A 20921-nucleotide genomic window follows, 5' to 3' on the forward strand; every position below is an offset into this window, starting at 1 on the left:
CAGAATGGCGGCGAAGAACAAGGGCAGCGACACGACGTGAAACTTCACCGCCAGATTATTATGTCCAATAATTTGCAGACGACAAGCGTGTGCTAACGAGAGCGTTATTCAACATAAAACGTAAGAAAACGAGCACCCGCACATGACACGTGACGGCACTGTGCGACGTGTTTAAAAAAATAATAGATATCGTATAATATAATGTGTTTTTAACTGTAGGGTGTAAATAACCAAAAATGTCTTCAGATGAAAACGGTCAGTGGCGCCAAAGCGCTTTTGGGACTGCTATATTTTATATTGTGCATCATTTGTTTCTGTATTTTTTTTTTATTTCAATTTTCATTTTCAAGAGGCTCCTTTCAACACATACACATAGTCACCAAAATACAAGATAATAATTCAAGGTGCATCAAAATCACAGTACGCAAGCAACAGCCACACTGTTTTTTTTTTTAGATATTTTATGAGAAATGTGAGTGAATACGTTTTTGAGGATAACAAATCTGAAAAGAGTCAAATTTAACCAGTGAATTTCAAACTTGCTATCCTTCCTCTTGCCTTCACTACCCATCCTGAAATTTACAATTTCTTCTCCTAATATTACAACTTTTTGGAAACAAAAAAAACAAAAAAACAACATCTTTATTCTTGAAAAAAAATTCGAGAAAAAAAAAAAAAAAAAAAGGAATTCTCGAAAAATATGACTCTCCTGGTAAGAAGTGTTTTACTCACAAATGTGACTTAATTCTAACCCCCGGAAAAAAAAGATTATTATTATTGCTTGCAGTAAGACTGTTGTGGTGACATGACAACTTGATTCTCTCAACTGTCACTTTGTGTTCAGGCTGCTCAGTGCACTAAAGAACGACAAAAGAACAAGAACGTGACAGTGGCAGTTGAGAATGTTAAAAGATGACGACTTAAAAAAAAAAAAAAAATCATCATCGGAGCTGTTAAGCTGTTAAGTTCCACCATGCGGACAGTTTCACCCCGGAAGGAATTCATTTACGATCCCCAATTTTTTCCGACGAGGAAAAAGGTTTTGTAGTACAAACAAATACTGGAGGTGAAATGGAGGACAACAGCGATGACGACGATGATGAAGCTGCCGATTATGATGATGTTGACGGGTTCTGGCAGCGAACGCGGTCGGACTGGATCATCATTTTCGCGTTAATCATTTAAATCAACAGAGAAGCGAGAGCGTGACCGCGCGTCAATAACGTGCCCGTTTATTCAAATGTGGCGAGAAAGTGGAAAAAACAAGACGCTACGCTAACAGGCTAACCGGGTCGTCCGCCGAGAGAGGTACCGAGCTAAACAGAGCGGGTCCAGTGAGTGCAGCTCCGGCCCGCGACCGTTTCCTTCAAAACATCCGCCCGCCGCAGGAATGAAGACGTCTTACTTCGCCAGCGGCCTCCGCCCGTTGGCCCCTCCCGTCCCCCTTTTCTTCTCATTGGCCCGCTTCTGAAAGGCTTTGGGTTAGCACGGCAGCGTTTTCTTTTTTTTCTCTCTCAGAGAGGCCCAAAAATGTGTAAAAGTGCACATCGCACTCAATGAACAAGTGCGGCTGCCACTCAGCGACAGATGACGTTTTGAATGAAGCGCGTAAACAACATCAAAGCGACGCTCGCTGAAGATATTTCACACAGAGATCCTGCAGCTCGGAACTTAAAACGCTCTTAAATCCTCTTCCCCTACTAAATCTCTAAATAAATGAGTGCCTTTATTCGGTTCCGCCCCCCCCCCCAAAAACACTGGAAATCATTTTTGTAATATTTTCCAAAATTGTGTTTGATAAAAACAGACATTAATAATACAACTGACTGTTTGTGTATCATGATTTCATGTGTAATTCACTGTGCGTGCTTCGCTTACCGGGGGGGGGGGAGGTATAATGCGTAGTACACATGCATTTGATGATGAGACACAGAAGACCGCCACAACTAAGCTACAATAATATTAGCCGTTATTGTTCTATTGTCTGTCTCCATGTGACAAATATCAATCAATCACAAATATCAATCAATCACGATCGCTCGCGATCCAAAAGCCTTTTGTCGATCTTCACGGCGAGAGCGATAATAGTGTCCGAGTCGGTCGGCAGGCCTAGTAAGACCAAATGATCCTTGACGGCGGGGGATAGTCCTTGAAAAAAAATGCATCGAGTAGTGCCCTGTTGTTCCACTGACTCTCAGCGGCGAGAATGCGAAACTCAATCGCGTAATCTGACACCCTGCGCTTGCTTTGTTGTAAGGCGACAAAGGGAGCGAGCTGCCTCACGATCTGGTGTGGAATACTGAAACATTTGCTCCATAGTCTTTACGAAAGAAGCCCAAGAATGACACGCGGCGGAATCGCGGCTCCATTCAGCAGTAGCCCACGCCGAACTGAGTGATAACGGTGGTACAGTGGCGGCATCGGGTGCTGTGCCAGCTGGCTCTTTCTTCTGAACCATGTTGATCAGAACTTCAAACCGTGAGGCCGCCTGTCTCGTCATAGTGTCGTGATGCTCCGACAGTCCCTTTAGACGAAGGTGGAGGGCAGCAAAATGTAATGTGAAGACTAAAAGTTGACTTTTTTTGCCTCCTATGGTAACAAGCCACACATTTCCTGCGCGGCCCACAGCGCCTCCTGTCGAACGCAGCTGGAAATGGAGTTGCGCTACGACACAATTAGTTCGCCGTCTCTTCCTTCCTTCAACGGCACGTCGTCTTCGATTTACAAGCTAAAAATATCGTTTCCTCTTCACGTTACACACTTCATACACGCACACGCGCGCGCGCGCGCACACAGCAGCCCCACAAGGCTGCAATTAAAGCGCATTTAATTTTAGTCTCATCTGGCACGGTGCTGCCACAAAGGTAGCAGTGTTGGCCCGAAAGGGACGGAACACAGCGAGGTATTGATGCTGATGGCCGCAGTCTCCTGTGGAGGGAAGTCAGCGAGAAAAAGAAGAAGAAGAACAACAACAACAACAACACGAAGTTTGCATTCAACGCAAGATGATATATCGTTCGTCAGATTAGTGACTGAAAAATTCAATCGTCAAAGGGGAAGTTGTTGTTGAATTATTGTGAGCCTCTTCAAACCAAAAAGGCAGACGTCCTTTTTTGGGCGTGGCTTCCTGAGACGTTTTTTTGTGGGTCTACTCATGAGTAGTAAGTTTTGTGTCTGTGTCTTTCCAAGTGTGGCTTTTTCAGACTTCTTTGGTGGCGGGTCGACCCACGATAGACAAGTCCATCGAATGTCATGTCGATCGGTCAAATCGACTTTGGTGGGCTGGATTTTTCCGAAAGTTCCACTTGACCTAAGAACGATTACAGAACAGTTCAAAGCGAACGGTAATATTTCCCGAGTTGGAAGAGGGGCCGAGGATGTTTTTTTTGTTTTTTTTTTGCGCCTCTGATTCCAGCTCTACCTCGACTCCTCCCTGAGTTTCTGTTCATTGTTGCCGCTTCAGGTGCTGCGTTAATGGTTAACGGCGGGGCCGGGCCCCGGCGGAGCGAGGAGGGACGCGGCGGCCACGAAAGAAAACGGTGACGTTTGGCTGCCATTATTCACGGCGGCTTTTGTTCCTGCGGCAGCCAGGAGTGTTTGCACTGGGATGAATGGGACAGGGTGTGGAGGGAGGCCATGTTGGGAGGGCAGCGGTGGGCGTGGGGGGTTGCCAGGTGAACAAGTCACAGGGTTAAAGTGTGAGACAACTTTTGAGGGAGGATAAGACAAACAAAGGCCTCTGTGTTTCTCCATGGTTATCTCACACTTTTAATCTCGCTCGCTCGGTCTCTTTTGCGCGGCTTCTCGCTCGGTCCGACACTTGCCACTTGGCCACATACGTCACACGCGCACACACACGCACGCGGACACACGCATATGGCGAGCACGGCCATGTTTGCTTGGTGTGTTTGCACAATATGGTGAGAGAGGAGGAGCAGGGATGTTCTCCCCGTCGGAGGGATGCTCCGCTCCTCAACTCTAATAACAAACCTCTCGTGCGAGACGTAGTGGAGGCAGGATCCATACAAATATTGACGACGTCAATAGCAAAGTTGGTATTGATTTTGATCAATAGCAGTGTAATGAAATTGACGCGTCAGTACGAAATTGAACAGCAGGTTGGCTATTGTGGTTGGAAGCGACCATTTTGTGACAGATTCCAGGGAGGAGTCATTTCAAACTGTAATACAAAGAAAAAACAGCTACGACAAGATAAAATTTCTCTTTTCACAGGTCTTTTTCAATGGCGGACGCAACAAGTGACTGAGCTAAGATTAGGTAATACTGCGCTTGGATCAAACATGATGTCAACGTCAGCAGAACTACAAACTCTTAGACTGGAATATAAACTCATGAAAGAAACTACGTTGGACATTCAATCAAGAAGCATGCGTGACAACCTCATTTTGGCAAAGTTTGAACTCATGGCAAAGTTTGAACACTTTCAGCAGAAAGTGTTTGTAAAATCCAAAGGTCGGGATCTTAAAGGGACTTCGTTTGGAATGAACGACCAGTTCCCCAAATAGATTAATGAGAGGCGTAGATTTTTGTACCCGTTGATGAAGGAGTTCCGCGACAAAGGCAAACGAGCGTGGTCGGTTGTCGACAAGCTGTATGTCGACGGCCAACTGTTTCGTGATGCCAACGTCACGCCCTGGCTCTTCTAGATAAGTACTTCTTTTATGTCTATCACCCACTCTAAATAACATTCATCAACACAATACCAGAAAATCTCCCGAAAACTGTCAGAAAAACAACAACAAAGAATGCGTAGAACCAAATCTATTTCAAATTACGTTACAAACACCCATTATATGTCACACTTAACATTCGTCAATGGCATTCGATCACAGGCAAAGAGAATTAAGATTATGGATTATACCACTAAATTTCAAACAGACAAGAAACGCACTTTACTAAGTCAGAAGAAAATCCCTCATTGACTCAGGTTATCTCAGCCTTTTATAACTGTGGACAAAGAGGAGTCTCAATACTAGTCCAGCACCCCAAAAAAGGGGGAAATAAAAAGCGATGGATTGCCTTTTTAAAGACACCCGGATGGCGGGCTGAACATCAACACCACCACCCGACTCTGCAGTGCGCATTTTACGTCGGATATTTTTGTAAACCTTCGCCAGAGACAACACGGCTTGGCGGCTAACTAGATATAAGCGAACGGGGCAGTGCCGACGCTGACTTGTTGTATGATTATAGTCCACAATAACTATTCAGTTTCAAAGTTTGTTTTGTTTTCCACTTATTGTTCAAGTTTGGAAAGCTGATTTTATATACTTAGCACATTTTTTTGTATTCGTTCAAATTTGGCAGGCTTGTCAACGTTACTCTTCTCTGTGGTGTGTCAAATTGACATGCCATTTTTGGGCCTCCGGGATCAGCAGCCCCCTTCTCTCCACAGCCACTCATAGATACCGTGGGAAAACTTAGTAAGACACGAATACGGAGGAAAAATACGGGCAAAATCCCGCGGTGCGGTACGTGTCCGGCAAACGGGACTGCCGTGGCCGGCGGGAACATCGTGTCGTGTAAACATGGCATAAGCGGTTTGCAGTTTGCATGCAAAGCGGCGCTACCGTTAAGTGCTTTTGACGTTGTGCTTACGGAGTTTGAAGCAGGACGGCGACACGCGTGACGCAAGTGGCGGGCGACTTGACACAAACAGCGAATTAACAAAAGGATGAAAGGACAGGCGCATGGCTAGTAATGGCCGAAAGCGGATCGAGTCATCGCATGCGAACTGTTGCGTGTTGCTGCGTGCACGTGGGGGGGTATTTATTCTCTCTCACACACGCACACACACACACACAGCGGAGTCTCAGAACAATGGGCGGCTTTGACGGAGGCCGACTGACAGGAGGAGATGGGCTGGATCTATTGTCCTGCTGTGTTTACTCACAGACTCACCTGGCACTGAGCTAATAGCACACGCTCTATCTATCAGTGCAGGGGGGGACCGGCAAACCCCCCGCAAGCCAACCCTACCCACCCACACACGCACACATGAAAGTCCAAAAATCCCTAAACATATGCATCACTTTCTGAGAGTGCATTATGACTGTTTGGAGGCGCGCGTGTGTGCGTGTAATCGCACCTGGGTGTCCCGGGAGGTCGTGGTGGTCGTAGAGGAGAGTTTATGGAGGGAAAGAGGTGAAGTTGGGAGGAGGAGGTAAGTGTGGGGGGGGGGGGGATTCTTTCAGGTTTTTACTACTGTGCAAACACACACGAACGCACACACAGTTGATAGGTCTGATGGGATCAGTTGGAAGCCTCACGCTGACCCTGCCCCAACCCCGCCCTTGTTTGATCCAGAGAAGATGGGCGTGTGTGCGTGTGCGTCTGTGTGTGTGTGAGAAAGGGACTTTGTGAGATTATTGGGATTCTGGCAACAACAGACACTAATATTCATAAAAAAGGTACACGCACACACACACACAATTGTGACATTATGAAATGATTAGGCTTTTGTCAATGTCTTTATGTCTCCAAAGTGTTCTCTGTCAACTGACCGTCTGTTGTCGTACTCGAGCGGCTCCAACGAGCGGAGACAAATTCCTTGTGTGTTTTTGGGCAAATAAAGATGATTCTGATTCTAATGCGCGCGCACACACACACACACACACACACACACTGTAACACACACACAAGTACATGGAATAAAAACAGACCAACGTCATGTATGTAGTGAATGTATGTTTGTGTGTGTGTGTGTGTCTGTTTGTGTGATAGATTGTGTGCGTGCGAGAGAAAATGAAAACATGCTAATATGAACACAAAAGTCATATACACGACACACACACACTTATCTATGGGGGGAAAAGTCAGAGCAACTTTGTGTGCGTGTGTGTGCGCACAAGTGCATGACTTTAGTGTTCATGTTAGTGTCTATATTTATGACGCACGCACACACACACACACACACACACACACACGTTTTACCTCACACGTCCACTCACTCCTGGCTCACTTTTTTTTTTTCTTTGTTTTTTGTTTTGTTTTTTACATATTTCAAAATCCCGATCTGGGCTGCGTGCCAGCTGATAAGGCGGACGCGGGGCATACCTGTCGCATTAATGATTACTCAACTGCCTTTATTTTCATATTTCTCTTCCGTCGCTAACCAGAGAGCCTCTCAGGCCGCTTGAGTGCGGATTATTGCGGACGCCCAGCCCCGGCGGGCGGCCGTTAACATCAAACAGACTCGAGTGGCCGCTAATGGAGGAGAAGGGCGGAGGGGGGGCACGGGGGCCGTTATCTCCAGCGCCATCAGGTCACAGCGCCGCACGCCCGACTCGCTGCCAGCATATGCCCGGATGCCCGCCATATATCACATCACACAGTGGAGAAGACTGTTTACATGGAGAATTATTTGTTTGTGTCCAATTGAATGACGGTTGATGAAATGTGCGCGCATGAGCGATGGGCGCTCGATTGCATTGGATCAATTAAACGGTCAAATGAACACTTCATTGTAATTTGAGGACCAATACTGTGGATAGATGTCTATCATGAGTCGACCCACAATAAGGGCGGAAGAAGCTATGCTCCAAATGACACAGGAAGTCTGCCGTTTTAGTTTGAAACCTCTGTGTCGTGTCTGTATGTGATGACTGAAGACATAAAATTGTAGGACTAGTTTCCAGGTCATATATATATATATATATATATATATGTATATATATATATATATGTATATATATACAAACATGAGTTTTGAGGCGCACCCAAAAGTGAGCAGTGCAGGTCGGCCAGTGACCTGCTGGTTGTCTGGGCTTGATAAAGGAAGTCCTGGTTAATGAGTAACGAGCCTGGCGCTACAGGCGGGGCGGGCGCGGGGGGGGGTTTCGGCCGGGACGCCGCGCTGATAAGAGTGACTTTTAAAGGGGGGAGGGGGGGGGGGGGGGGGGGCGCTGGAAGAAGCAGTAAAAGCGCGTCGCCTCACATTAGCGCATCCACGCTCACGTCAGCGGCGGGCAAAAAGAAAGACACAAGATGGAAACGCATCGATAATGCGACAGGACGACGGCCGTGTAGGAAAGTGGCCGAATGATTAATGGTCACGCTGAGAATAATAAACGACTATCTGCTGTTATGCTAAGCTAATACACAATGTGCAGTACAAGTTATAACATAAGGATGCATTTCCAACAGGCGCAAAAGTGATTTTGTTTTCTGTTCTTTTTTCAAATTCATCAAAAGCGATCGCGCAAACTCAAAATTGTATTTTTTTTTACATTTTAACATGTTCTTAATACAGCGTCACACGAGGTTTCGCGATATAAAATCTGAATGATATATCGCACCAAACAAGCTAAATGTGCAGAGCTAACTATTCTTGCTGGTTTGGTTCATGTTTATATAATGTATGACTTAATTATGCAACATTGTCAACCCACTGCTGACAGTGCTTGTACGTAGTAGCCTATTTATTGATATGTGTGGAGTTTTTGCTCGATATATTGCTGCTAACTACTCTTGTGGCTGTTCACATTTACTTCTTTATATATACTGTCTACTTATAGTGAACAAAAAAATATAAATGCACACTTGTTTTTGTTCCCCAGACTTTTATAAGTACACAAAATGAATATTTCTCACACACCTGTCTAAATGTGTTTTAGTAAGCACTTAATCTTTGCCGAAAAAAAATCCATCCACCTTACTATGTGGCATATCAAGATGCTGATTAGACAGCATGATTATTATCTCATGATAAAAAGCCTCTCTAAAATGTGCAGTTTTACTGTATTTGATCAATTTCACATGTTCTAGTAGGCTTTTCCTGTTCTAGCAGAAGCTTGAAGGTTTTTTGATGAATTTGAATGATTGATGAGTTCTGCAGTTATTCTGTATGAGGGTGTGCACACTTTTGCAATCACATTATCACAGTTGTGTATTTTTACTTCCTTTCGCATTTTTTTTTTTTTTAATCAATTATGTTTTTTAATGGTTGAGAATGTTTTGAAATGATTTATTTTGGTTGAATTTTTTGATATCACAAAACCCTTGCATTTGAACAGGGGTGTGTAGACTTTTTATATCCACTGTTTTTTTGCCTTCAGAAGTAGGCACGAAATCAACAACAGTATTATCACACCCATGTTTCACCAGGAAGTGATGTTGGCCAATCACAGCACGGGACATCCCCTAATGTACAGCCCACGCATTATTACAAAAGAATAAAAAGCTGGAATTTGACAGTGATTGATGACATTGGGACTGATAAGGATGCCGATAGTGACCGAAAAGGGGTTGCCATGACAACCCGTTCACGTTGAACCTCGCTGGAGCTTCGTTTCCTCATTCTGGACGGCCAAACGTGGGAATGGGGTTGTTGCGTAAATAACACGATGAACGTAAAAAAAATACAATAATAAAATACGAATCCTCCACGGGAGCAGTTTTGCCACCTGAAACCCTCCCAAGACTCCCAAATCCTGTTTGTCCAAAGCGGCCAATGGGCGGGCTCCTCCTTTAAGAGCCGGACTCCCGCCGGGTTTGTGATTCTTGCGTCTTAGCGCAACAATGAGGAGGAAATCCTCGGCCGTGTAAAAGCTTTAAGAGTTCAGGACCGGGCGGACCGAGGAGTGCTGGGTAATCAGTTACCTGCTCTATCGGACCCCTTCCGCACACGCTCGCATCGTACAGGCAGGCCCCCCCCCTCAAAGTCCACTTGGACACCGTTTCCATCTGGACGGGAATCAGGACTGGCACTAACAAAAGTACAGGAAGTAACTTTAGTTTAGCGTTACACTTCACAAAGTGTGGTTGATGTTACAAATGCACATCTAGAAAAATCTGAATATGGTAGAAAAGTTTGTTTATTTCAGTCCTTCTACATTATATAGATGCCTTAAACACCTCGCTCGTCAAAAATCACAAGCTATTTCACTCTGAGTGTGTGTAATGCATCTTTATAACTTTCCCTTTTTAACTAAATGAAGCTGTTGACACGTTTCTAATTGGTTGAGATGCACCTGCCATTCCCTCTGCCAGGAATTTGTTTTTGAAATGATTTGTTTCTGGGCAGGGATGACGCAAAAAAAAACTCATTTCTTCGAAAGGTTGTGCAAAGTTGAATCGGGAGGGGCTCGAACCCAGAACCTCTTGACTGTGAGGCAGACGTGCTCACCACGACACACTGTGCTGCCCAATGATCAAATGAAAAAAGAAAACTTCAAACCAGACTGCGAGCAGAATGACACTTGAAATTCGTTCCAGCTTGAACTCAAATTGTTTCGTGGGGTCGTCGGGGTCTGCACCGTACGTACGCGTCTTCCTGTTCTTTGTACTACAGAGGCGTACGGTATCTTTACTCTTTCTCCTGTGTTTATTCTTCGATTTTGTAATCACCCAGGCCGTTCTCCGCTTTCCCGTAATTGGTCCAAAAGTCCAAAGCAGCGCACTGGTTGTGGAATGGATCCGCCTCTTTCCGTCAGACCCAAATATGGTCCTTCAAATGCCCGGCCAGCTCATGTTTTTTTTTTTGTGAGGTTGCGTCGTTCCTATGATCCCGTCACCCCTACAGCTCTACGCCAGGGTGGTCCACTTCCTGTTGGACCCACCGGGCCTAAGGTGCCACATAACATCTTTGAGCAACTTCCAGAGTGCAAACCAGGAATCGATTTTGACACCTGTCCAGTTCTTTCCGACCCCTGCCGCCCACTCGTGTGCGAGTTGGACTCTGAGACCGAGGGGGGTGGGAACATGGTAGGCGGTATACCGATGAAACTGGCCGTGGGAGGGGGGGGGGGGGGGGGGGGGGTCGGGGGGGGGGGGGGCAAACAGACTGGCCGTTCAGCCGCAGGTGAAGGCTGACAGATAACCCCCCTTGCAAGGCTTAGCTAGCTCAAAGCCTTCATCAGGATTTTATAGTGCCGTGGAAAAGTAGTGGCCCCCTTCCCCAATTCTTCTATTTTTGCAAAGCTTCCCCACTTTGTTTTAGATCATCAAACAAATGTAAATAGACAACTTAAAATGCTGTTTTTAAATGGTGATTTCATTTATGAAGAAAAGAAAATATTGAAAGTTACCTGGGCCTGTGTGAAAAAAGTAATCATCCCCTTAAACCTCAGGACTGGCAATGAGTCTTTCGCATCTCTGGAGATATTTTGGCCCACTCTTCCTTGCAGAATTGTTTGAATTCAGCCAAAATGGAAGGGTTTGGAGCATGAACAGCTTTTCAAAGGTCATGCCACCGCATTTCAATCGAATTCAAGTCTCGACTTTGACAAGGCCACGCCAAAACCTTCATTTTGCTTTTTTTTTAAGGCATTCAGATGTTGACTCGCCGGTGTGTTCTGGATTGTCATCCAGCTGCAGAACCCAAGTGCGCTTCATCTTGAGGACACAAGCTGACGGCTGAACAGTCTCCTTCAGCATTTTTTGTTAAAGTGCAGAATTCATGGTTCAAGTTGTCCAGGTCCTGAAGGAGCAAAGCAGCCCAAGACCATCACACTACCACCACCATTTTTGACTGTTGGTATGATGATGTTGCTGCGGTATATTTACGTCAGATGTAACGAGACACACACCTTCTAAAAAGCTCAACTTTCATCTATATAATATTCTCCCAAAAGTCTTGGAAATCATTCAGATGTTTTTTTTTTGTTTTGTTTGTTTTTTTGCAAAGGTAAGACGAGCCTTTATGCTTTTTTTCGGTCATCGGTGGCTTTGGCCTTGGAACTTTGGCCTTATTGCTGTGTCATGAACACTAACCTTAAGTGAGGCAAGGGAGGCCTGCAGTTCTTTACAAGTTGTCCCGCCTTGTGACGCTCTGGTTTTCCGGGATACAAACACACCTACGACGACATCACACGGCTATTCATATCAGAGCGCGCACGCACACGTACACACAACAGGAAGTAGATTGTAGGTTGTCGAAGTGACATTGAAGCAGTGACGTCACTGAATGACTAATTTTATATCACTAACCACCTCGCATGGAATTTCCCATCACGATGACTGATTAAGAGAATCTTAAAAACGACTTACTTTGGAATTTTTAATGAACAAAAAAACTGGGAATCTCAGTGGGTGACCAAACAACACAACCACTACATACAGTCGACAAAATGAGAGAAACGATTCCGACTGAGGGTCGGGCAAGCTTTTATGACCGTGCCCTAAGCGGGCCTCGTTGCGGCCATAAACGTTAAAGGAGTCTGGGAAGCGCAGATGACACGCATTGCCTCCAACAATTCGGCAGATAATAGCGTGCGCGGCCTCGGCAAATAAACCGCCTCGCCGTACGTTTTGTTTTTAACTCTCAATAAAATAGGAACGAGGGGAGGCTTGGTTTTCCTTGTACGTTTTTCCAGGTGATAATCTTGGAATTTCTTTTCTTTCTTATCAAACGTTAAGTTGCAGCCCCGGACAAAAGAGCTCGCCTATCATAGTGACACATTCCACACTTTTAACCCCCGCCGCTATTGAAAATATACACAACAGGATGTAAAGTGAATAAATCAGCAATAAATGTGCGAGTCAAATAAAGGTACACATTGTAAGAACCACGGTTAACGTAAACAGAATCGCGCAGCTTGACGTCAAGTTTGCTTGTTTTTGGTAGCAATGACAGCTAGCTTTGTGAGCGATCGCGCAAATAGTTGCACTTCCTGTACGTTACAGTCTGGTTTAGTCCGTGGCGTCTTCTCAAGAATCAGTCTTGGAGTGCTTTTTTTTCCTTCCCTCTATTTACTGATCAATCGGCAAACACCTAGCATCTAGTCGACATGAAGCTACATTCTTCATTCTTTGTGTCCTTTTCTTCTTCCCCTCTTTTTGACGTAATATTTTGACGCAGTGTTCTGACTGAGATACCATAGTTGGATACAATCGCACCTTTATTACAAGATGACAAATTTTAAATTGCCTTATGTTTTTGATACTCCCAAGAAATGGCTATTTATATTTGTTTGAAATTGCCACACTAGAAGTGTTTGTGGACAAGAAAATACAGTTGGCACACAATGTGAATGTAAGAAAAATACTGTTGATTATATAAAAGAGGAAGCCCATTGGTCTTTCATTAGTGAGTGAAACGTCAAACTTTCTCTTGTGTATTCGTAATTGCCCTTTAACCAGGCAAAAACATATTTTATCCTGACACTTGATTATTTCGATAGAATTGCCAGTAGAATACTTGATGACTAATTGCAGCACTACTGGATGCAAAGATATTTAAATGCAGTATATAATATATACATATTAATTCAATATCCATTTTCTGTAGCGCTTCTCCTCATTTGAACCCCCGGTCCTCAGAACTGTGAGGCAGATGTGCGTTCACCGTTGCACATTAATTAAATAAATAAATATGAATTAGCAAATATATTCAAATATATTTTGATTTTGTTAAAGTGACACGAACGGACTGGTAAGGCAAGGTGTACACAGGTGATCACTAGCACCAGAAGAGTGAAAATTCAAGCCGTATGTCCAAGATGGCGTCCTTGAGCTACCGCCACTTTCTCCAACATGGCGTCCGTCTCAGCTAAAGCTAACTTAGCGTTCCACCGTGTAATTAGGACAGCATTGTATGCCCAAAATACTCGTAGTATATACGTTTCTGCGTACTCACCAAAGTCCTTCGAGTAGCTTTATTGACGTTTTGGTGCGGTGCTTCAATTGCGCCGTCGCTCGCTTCTGCCAAAGTACACAAACAAGATCATTTCAGTCCAGTCTGGGAAAAAGTGCCTTTTCTTCACACTTCCATGTCCAAAATGGTCACGCTGTATTAATTCGCCTACACCAAGGTCGAGTTGTTGTTTTTAAGCCGCTTTATTGACGTTTTTCGTACCGTCCTTCATCGGCGTCGTCGTTCGTGTTGTCAAAGAGTGAACAAATACAAGAACGTTACCGTCTAGTTTGCATGCGTGGTGGTAAGTGCAGGACTTCTAACGTACCATAACCAACATTAATAAACCAAATGTACTCGCTCATTCGTTTAGGAACTCTGAATTATTGATACTTCGCTTTTATTTTCCTTAATATTTGGCCTTGTGTCATTATTTACACGTAGAATTGACTTTTTTCTTTTCTTTTTTTTTTTTTTTTACCTGCTCGGGGCAAGTGTTGAATTCCCCCCACCATTTTAGTGTGTTGTATGTAGGTCGACATTTGTTTTTTTGGGGGGGGGGGGGGGGGGAATGGGAGAAAGTTAAAAGTAGCCTCCGGGCAGACACAAACAAATTCACCCGGCAGAGACTTTTACTCTCTGCAGTCTGGTTTGATTTCAGCCATCCACGGGGCTACAGCGACATCTGGAGGTAACTATTAAAACTGCTTGCCAAAAATAGAATTTTCCCTCGCGCGTCACATGACGGGATCTCCTCCCTCGCATTGGCTCGCGCAGGTCACATGACTGTCTCCGCTACTGTACAGTTTGAAAGGAGCTCGCCCGTCGGCTGCTTTCACCCATTTTCTTTGTTTTTGTTCGAAGAAATCGTGGGGAAAGTGGATTCAAATGCCATTTTGTGTCATGTGGAGACAGTGACGCCGCTGCGCGGGACTTTAGTGGAAAGAAACGCTCGAGAGGAGGTGCGTTCAATGGTTTTTAATCACTTTAAGAGGACGCGTTTGTGCTGGCTCAGCAAAACAAGGTACACTCAATGGAAGAGATTCAATTATTCGTTCAACACTGTACATTTCAAGTTAAAAAGTCGGGCAGACAAACTAAAAGATGAGCTACTGAACTGAGCAAATAGCTGCAATAGAGCAGACTTGTGCGTCAGCGAGTAATTACATTTGATATCATTCTAATCCTACTCGGACAACAAAACGATGTCGGTTATCGGAGGTAAACAATTTGCAAATAACGCCGCTCGTGACTCTTGTTGGTCACGGGACGACTGAAATCTGCAACTCTGCAAATCTGCCAGCTCAAATCCAAGCAAAAACGCAAGCGTTGCTCTCTTGCGCAACTTTTCAACTCCAGACATACATCCTACTTTCTTTCACAATCGGTTAATACATTTTATTATGATTTGAATCGCTCTCGAAGGAGAATGGAAGGCCTGGAAGCTGCTCTTTGTGCGCGAGAGATCACGTGATCCTTCGCATTTGTTTTCCCGATTGTATTTTTTTTTTTTCCCGATTGTATATTTTTTTTTCCCCCTGTTCAGCGGAGACGCTTGACGTCGTCTGAGGCACCAAAGCAGAGACCGAACATGAAGATCGACGTTCCCTATGAAAAGGTACCACGAGAAACGACCGGTTACTACTTTTACAGTGGGTATAAAAAGTCTACACACCCCGTGTTCAAAATGCCAGGTTTTATGATGTAAAAAAAAAAAAACAAGATAAATCCTTTCAAAACTTGCTCCACAATAAATGACTCAACTCAACAAATGAAATCTTTTCGAGAGGGGGAACAACAAACAACTGAAATAATGTGATTGCACAAGTGTGCACACCCTCTTATACCTGGAGATGTCCTAGTCAGCCTACTAAAACATCCAAAACGTATTTGGGGTTAATCAAGGGCGCTGTAAATAACGGAAGGTGTGTGCGGACTCCCATTTAACACGAGTTTGAATGCGATCGGTCCATTCCGAGCACGGCCGTGCAGTACTTTCGTCCGGGAACATTTGTGACGGGGCTTTCTTTTAACACAAAGGAAAGTTATTCCTCGTGTGAAAATCCGCATCCATTTTGTTCCCCAGTTGGCGGACGTCGGGCGCAGGCGGTCGAACTCGGACGGCAAAGCTCAAACGGTACGATACCTCACGTGGCGAAACTTGGCGCCGGTTCAAAGGTCACCTCTCGATGACCTTTTCGACTTTTCTACCGTCAGTTCTCCTGTTGCCTGGTGGCGCTGGCCGCCGCCGCCTCTTTGCTGCTCGCCGCCACGGCGCTCTACAACCTGCTAGCGCCCGCCGTGACGCCCGACGTCAGCGGTGACCTGCGACCGGGCCCGAAGGAGTCCTGCTCGGACCCGTGCGAGTAAGAAAACGGCTTCACACGCTTTACGTATATGGTTCGAAAAGACGACTACAAGAAAGTTGACTATGGAGAATTACAACACAATTAGAAACAAATGCTGCTTTCAAGAAAACTGTGGAAATCTGATAATTACAACAACAAGAAAAACCGTAATGGATAAACTGCCTTCAAGGAAAGTAGGAAATCAAAAATTGGCAAATGCTGCTTTCTAGAGAACTGCGATGTCTGAATATGTTCCCCAAAATGTAAAAGTTGAATTCTGACACGATCTGTCCTCTGCGTCGTCCCCTTCAGGATCTCCCTGGTGGAGAGCATCCCCGAGGGCGTGCGCTTCAACTCCAGCGAGCCGTCTCACGGTTCCATCTACCGGGCGTGGCTGGGGCTGATGGTCCAGGCCCGCAGCAGCGTGGACATCGCCTCTTTCTATTGGACGCTCACCAACCAAGACACGGGCACCCACGAGCCCACCGCAGATCAGGTGGGAACCCCTCTCGCGCCTGCCCGGCGGTTCTCTAACGTTCTCCCGTGTACGTGAGCGCAGGGCGAGAACGTCCTGAAGAACCTGGCCGAGCTGTCGGAATCCTTGTCGGTCCGCATCGCCGTCAGCGCGCCGCGGGGGAGTCGGCCCGGCGAAGACCTCAGACGGCTCAACGCTTCAGGTGACCGTCACGTCAAATCTAGTCCAATAAACATCATTCGAGGTGTGTACACACGAAATCTAGAGTAGCCGAAACGTTGTTTACAATTCTTCAAAAAAAAGTCTCCCGACGGAAGTGCAGTGTCAAAGCCAACATCAAACAAAGAGAATTACAATTTAAAACCGCACGGCTTTGCCGAAGGAAAGTCTGCTTAGCTTAATGCTAACAAAACAACGCAAAATGCCATAGACAAGCTAACGAATAGCTTTAGTGTCACGCTGATATAACTCTTCGAGGAACAGACACTTGCAAAGAATGGAGGGAGACAACCTAGTACTCACAGGCATACATTCTTTATCCCCTGCAAAGACTGTCTAATTGCATTGCTGCGGCTTCCCACTGAGGAGCGGAGACCACCGTCATGGATTAGACTGCCCCCAGGTGGCCAAGCCGCACACACCAGAAGGAGCAGCACAACGTCCACAGAATTGTGGCGAAAACATTCTTGACATGCTATTGAATGACGTTATTACAGCGAACACATTACCAAAAAAAAAATAATAATTGTCAGATTCTCGAAATCTCGGGGCGCACCACTGTACTGTTTCTTTAATGTGCAAATGTACATATTTCCAAACAAGATCACTTTGTACCTAACAACATGAATTAAATCATTATAAAATAACTAAAGAATACAAATGCAGCCTCAAGAAATGCTCATAAAGAAATGAGTCGCTTTGCTCACGCGCGGGGCGTCATGTGACTGCCTGGCTCGATTTGATTGGTCAAATGGAGTCAAACGATCCGAGGTGTTACGTTCGAAACAGAGTCATGTGACACAAGCCTCATCTGGCAAACCCCGCCCCCAAAAATATACCATGCAAACAATAATAAAAGGTAGCGAGTGGAATGTAACTCAGTGTAACGGGGTAAAAGTACGGTTTCTTAACAAATAAGGTGTGTGTGCGCACTAGGAGCTGCCGTCAGGCTGGTGAAGATGAGGCAGCTGACCACAGGGGTGCTCCACACCAAATTCTGGGTGGTGGACAACAAACACATTTACATAGGCAGCGCCAACATGGACTGGAGATCCCTCACGCAGGTACAAAACGCCGCGAGCTGGCTTCTGGCTTAACGAGAAGTACATTTACTTTGTTTTAGTTCCATTACTCAACAGTGGGTAACTTCTATAGCTAGAAATGTTAAACTCTTAAAGTTTGATGAAGGCAGCACTTTACATCATTTTTTTGTTTTTGTTTTTAAAACCATATTTAGCTATCGAGCGGTGCCTTGAGGTAAGTTTAATTTGTTCCATGACCACGCTTGTAACTCAAAACTCTCATCTTGGTGTTCCAGTATTAGGAAGTATTATAAAAAATAAAATAAAAAGCTCTGCGTGTTCCACACAGTTGTTTCCAAGCAGAAGCAATAAAGTTGTGTTTGAACGTGATTGTCAGGTGAAGGAGTTGGGCGTGGTGGTGTACAACTGCAGCTGCCTGGCAGCAGATCTGGGCAAGATCTTCGAGGCGTACTGGTTCCTGGGGGACAGCCAGTCCGTCCCGTCGCCCTGGCCCTCCAGCTTCTCCACCCTCTACAACAAGGACACGCCGCTGCAGCTGACACTCAACAACACGCCGTCCAACGTCTACTTGACCGTGAGTAACGTCGCCGAACTCAACTTTGTATTTGCCGTTGCTTTGTGAACGAATTCTTTTTTTTTTTTTTCTTGCCCTTCAACAGAGTTCTCCTCCGTCCCTGTGCGCTGCCGGCAGGACGTCAGACCTGGAGTCCATCCTAAGCGTGATGGAGGACGCTCAGAGTTTCATCTACATCGCCGTCATGAACTACTTGCCCACCATGGAGTTCACACGTCCTAAAAGGTCAAATGCGCGGAGGTCGTCCGCGCATTTGACCTTTTTTTTTCGAGTCAAATGTCTGACTCTGTGATTCCCAAATTGTCATTCTTGAAAAGTCCAAATCTAACCGCTTGCCTGTGGCGCCCCCTGCAGGTACTGGGCAGACATTGACACCCAGCTGCGCCGCGTGGCCTACGAGAAGCGCGTGCGAGTGCGCCTGCTGATCAGCTGTTGGTCCAGTACGCCCCCCGCCATGTTCCCCTTTCTCAAGTCGCTGGCGTCGGTCTACGAGCCGAAGAGCAAGCTGGACATCCAGGTGGTGAGTAGCCGCCGTGTTTGTGGTGAGAAGTTGCCATGTTTGGAACGAGCTCAAGACCGCCGCCGCTGCCGCCTCGTCCCTCCCGTCAACAGCGGCTCTTCGTGGTTCCCGCCAGCGCCGAGCAGAAGCAGATCCCCTTCGCCAGGGTCAACCACAACAAGTACATGGTGACAGACCAGGTCGCTTATATCGGTAAGACATGATTGCTAATGTTAGCTTTCTGACACGCTAAGGGACAAATGTTGGGGAAATTGACACAGCTCCATCTGTTTGACTTGAAGTCAAGACATCAATGAAAAATGTCAAGATTTCTATTTCGGCCCTTTCACCACTCCTTAGTAGAGTTTTGTGTAAATAAGTTTCAACTCTTTTTGTGGTTTCCTGCTCACCATCAAACAAACTGCCATTGTTTTTTTTTTTTTTTAAGTAATAATAGCTAACGCTACGTTGCTTGTATTTCGTCAGGCACGTCCAACTGGTCCGGAGATTACTTCGTGAACACGGCGGGCTCCGCCCTGGTGGTCAACCAGACGGCGTCCTCGTCCCCGGAGCCCAGCGTCCAATCGCAACTGAGGGCCGTGTTCGAGAGAGACTGGAACTCCGCCTACAGCTTCCCCCTCACGCGGCACACCGACGCCAAAGACGCCTGTGAGGCCACATCCTTTCAAACCGCTCCTGCTCCGTCGAAGAACTTCAACACTCGGAACGATACTCCGGTCTGAACGATCCATTTTCGGAGCTTTTCAAGACTTGACACGTCGCCGCGGTGTCACCATTATGACAGCCTCCGTCGTAGCTCATCTCAGGGACAACGGAGAAGTTTTTTGTTTTGTTTTCTGGAGTGTTTTCTTGCTGTGTGTAAATAAATTAGATCACATTTTAAAATAAGTCAAAGGAAGTGATTGAATTCATTTGTCGATCTTGTCGGGATAGTTGCGGTCGTCACGGCAACGGCTAAATGAAGTGCACAGCAGCAGCAGTTAAATTACTCTGAATAAACTTGTTCTTTTCAGATTACTTTAATGGGATTTAGGTATGGCGTTGTCTTAAACTGTCACCAGAGGGCGCTATTGGTGCTCATATGTCCACTAAGGGATTCAGGACCCAGTGCTGAGGAAGATCCACCTCGAGGGAACCTTTGGATTCTGAAGTACAGTGGCACCTTGACTTTGGAGTTTCATTAGTTTCATTCACAATTTACTCCCCCCCCCCACTGAAATGCCATTAATCTGTTCCAGCCCACCCACAAACAAAACCATGAACACATAAAAGTAGTTATAGATATAAAATTACTGCACATACTGTAGTGTTTGTGTGTTGGATGAGTGCCTTTAAGAGGCGTGGCCTACAGAGGGATGTCAGGAGCTGAAGTCTTAAGTCTGCATGGGAATTGTTGCCTATAGCAGCTCCTTGCGAGTGTTCTCATTTTGCACTTCTGAGCGTCTTTAGGGACTTGGGACCGGGCTGGACCACGAAAAGCGAAAATCCGCTGACAATTGGCGCCCATTATAACTGCATTGGAAAAAAAAAAAAACCTCGTTTTGATCCCAACAAGCGTTTTTGGGCTTAGGTTCCTCCCAAGAAAAGAGAAATTAGAAAAAAAAAAACATTTGCGGGTGCCGAACCGCAACTATTCAGGGGTCGACTGTCACATTCTCATGCTAAAAAGTAGACTACTGTATAAAATGTTATGTGGCCGGCCTGCAGAAGAGAGTCCTCGGATGGTTCCGTCCAACAGGGCCCCTCTCCTCCCTCCGGGGTGACTCTGGTCAGAATGCAACCGAGCGTCTATTTCCGTCTCCATCAGTTGGCCACTGCGGCGAAGTGTGACGTGACAACACCTCAAGCTAAAGCCACCAAACTCCTCCTACTGAGAGGCTAATGCTAGTTAGCTGCTTCGTGATGTGGATGTTTTTAACACATTACAAAATTTTGGGTGGGTTTTTGTGGGAAGCTGGAAGCTATCAGTAGAGCTCAGTGCTGCCCGGCCTGTTGTGGCACAACGTGGTACTACAATGAGGACGCCCAACTCTAAATTTGGACTTGCTTGCATACTGTCAAAACCCATGAAAGACGCTCGCAATATTGGGGGACCGCGAATGAATTTTCTACCTTCAAGCTACGGCTCTCTGACTCCCAGGGATCCAA

General features: G+C 45.7%; 1 protein-coding gene and 1 long non-coding RNA gene across 3 annotated transcripts in view; one reads left to right on the forward strand and one right to left on the reverse strand.

The window, feature by feature from the left end:
• The window catches only part of LOC133482034 (uncharacterized), a 31605-nt gene extending 17717 nt beyond the window's left edge, over nucleotides 1-13888 (reverse strand). Inside the window, exons 1-3 of the long non-coding RNA XR_009789674.1 lie at nucleotides 13817-13888; nucleotides 13598-13662; nucleotides 11734-11816 (exon numbers count right to left, since the gene is read on the reverse strand). This is a non-coding gene — a long non-coding RNA (uncharacterized LOC133482034). The remainder of the gene's footprint in view (nucleotides 1-11733; nucleotides 11817-13597; nucleotides 13663-13816) is intronic.
• Nucleotides 13889-14361: 473 nt separating this feature from the next.
• Nucleotides 14362-19661, forward strand: pld3 (phospholipase D family member 3). 2 transcript variants are annotated; one of them, XM_061781555.1, is made up of 12 exons: nucleotides 14362-14556; nucleotides 15141-15212; nucleotides 15681-15731; nucleotides 15812-15960; nucleotides 16255-16438; nucleotides 16502-16619; nucleotides 17573-17700; nucleotides 18056-18253; nucleotides 18339-18478; nucleotides 18608-18773; nucleotides 18866-18965; nucleotides 19239-19661. In XM_061781555.1, exons 1-12 carry the CDS (start codon nucleotides 14377-14379, stop codon nucleotides 19493-19495), a joined length of 1743 nt encoding a protein of 580 aa, XP_061637539.1. In that variant the 5' UTR covers nucleotides 14362-14376; the 3' UTR covers nucleotides 19496-19661. The 2 variants fall into 2 exon arrangements, with proteins under 2 accessions (XP_061637539.1, XP_061637540.1); XM_061781556.1 differs by lacking the exon at nucleotides 14362-14556 and adding an exon at nucleotides 14558-14618.
• Nucleotides 19662-20921: the final 1260 nt, after the last annotated feature.

This window comes from Phyllopteryx taeniolatus, chromosome 8 (assembly GCF_024500385.1).
Source record: "Phyllopteryx taeniolatus isolate TA_2022b chromosome 8, UOR_Ptae_1.2, whole genome shotgun sequence".
NCBI classification, from domain to species: Eukaryota; Metazoa; Chordata; class Actinopteri; order Syngnathiformes; family Syngnathidae; genus Phyllopteryx; species Phyllopteryx taeniolatus.

Coding starts and splice junctions, on each gene's coding strand:
- pld3 (XM_061781555.1), top strand. CDS start 14,377: ATGACTGTCTCCGCTACTGTACAGTTTGAAAGGAGCTCGCCCGTCGGC. Junction 15,213..15,680: donor TCGACGTTCCCTATGAAAAG/GTACCACGAGAA, acceptor TTTGTTCCCCAG/TTGGCGGACGTCGGGCGCAG. Junction 15,732..15,811: donor CGGACGGCAAAGCTCAAACG/GTACGATACCTC, acceptor TTCTACCGTCAG/TTCTCCTGTTGCCTGGTGGC.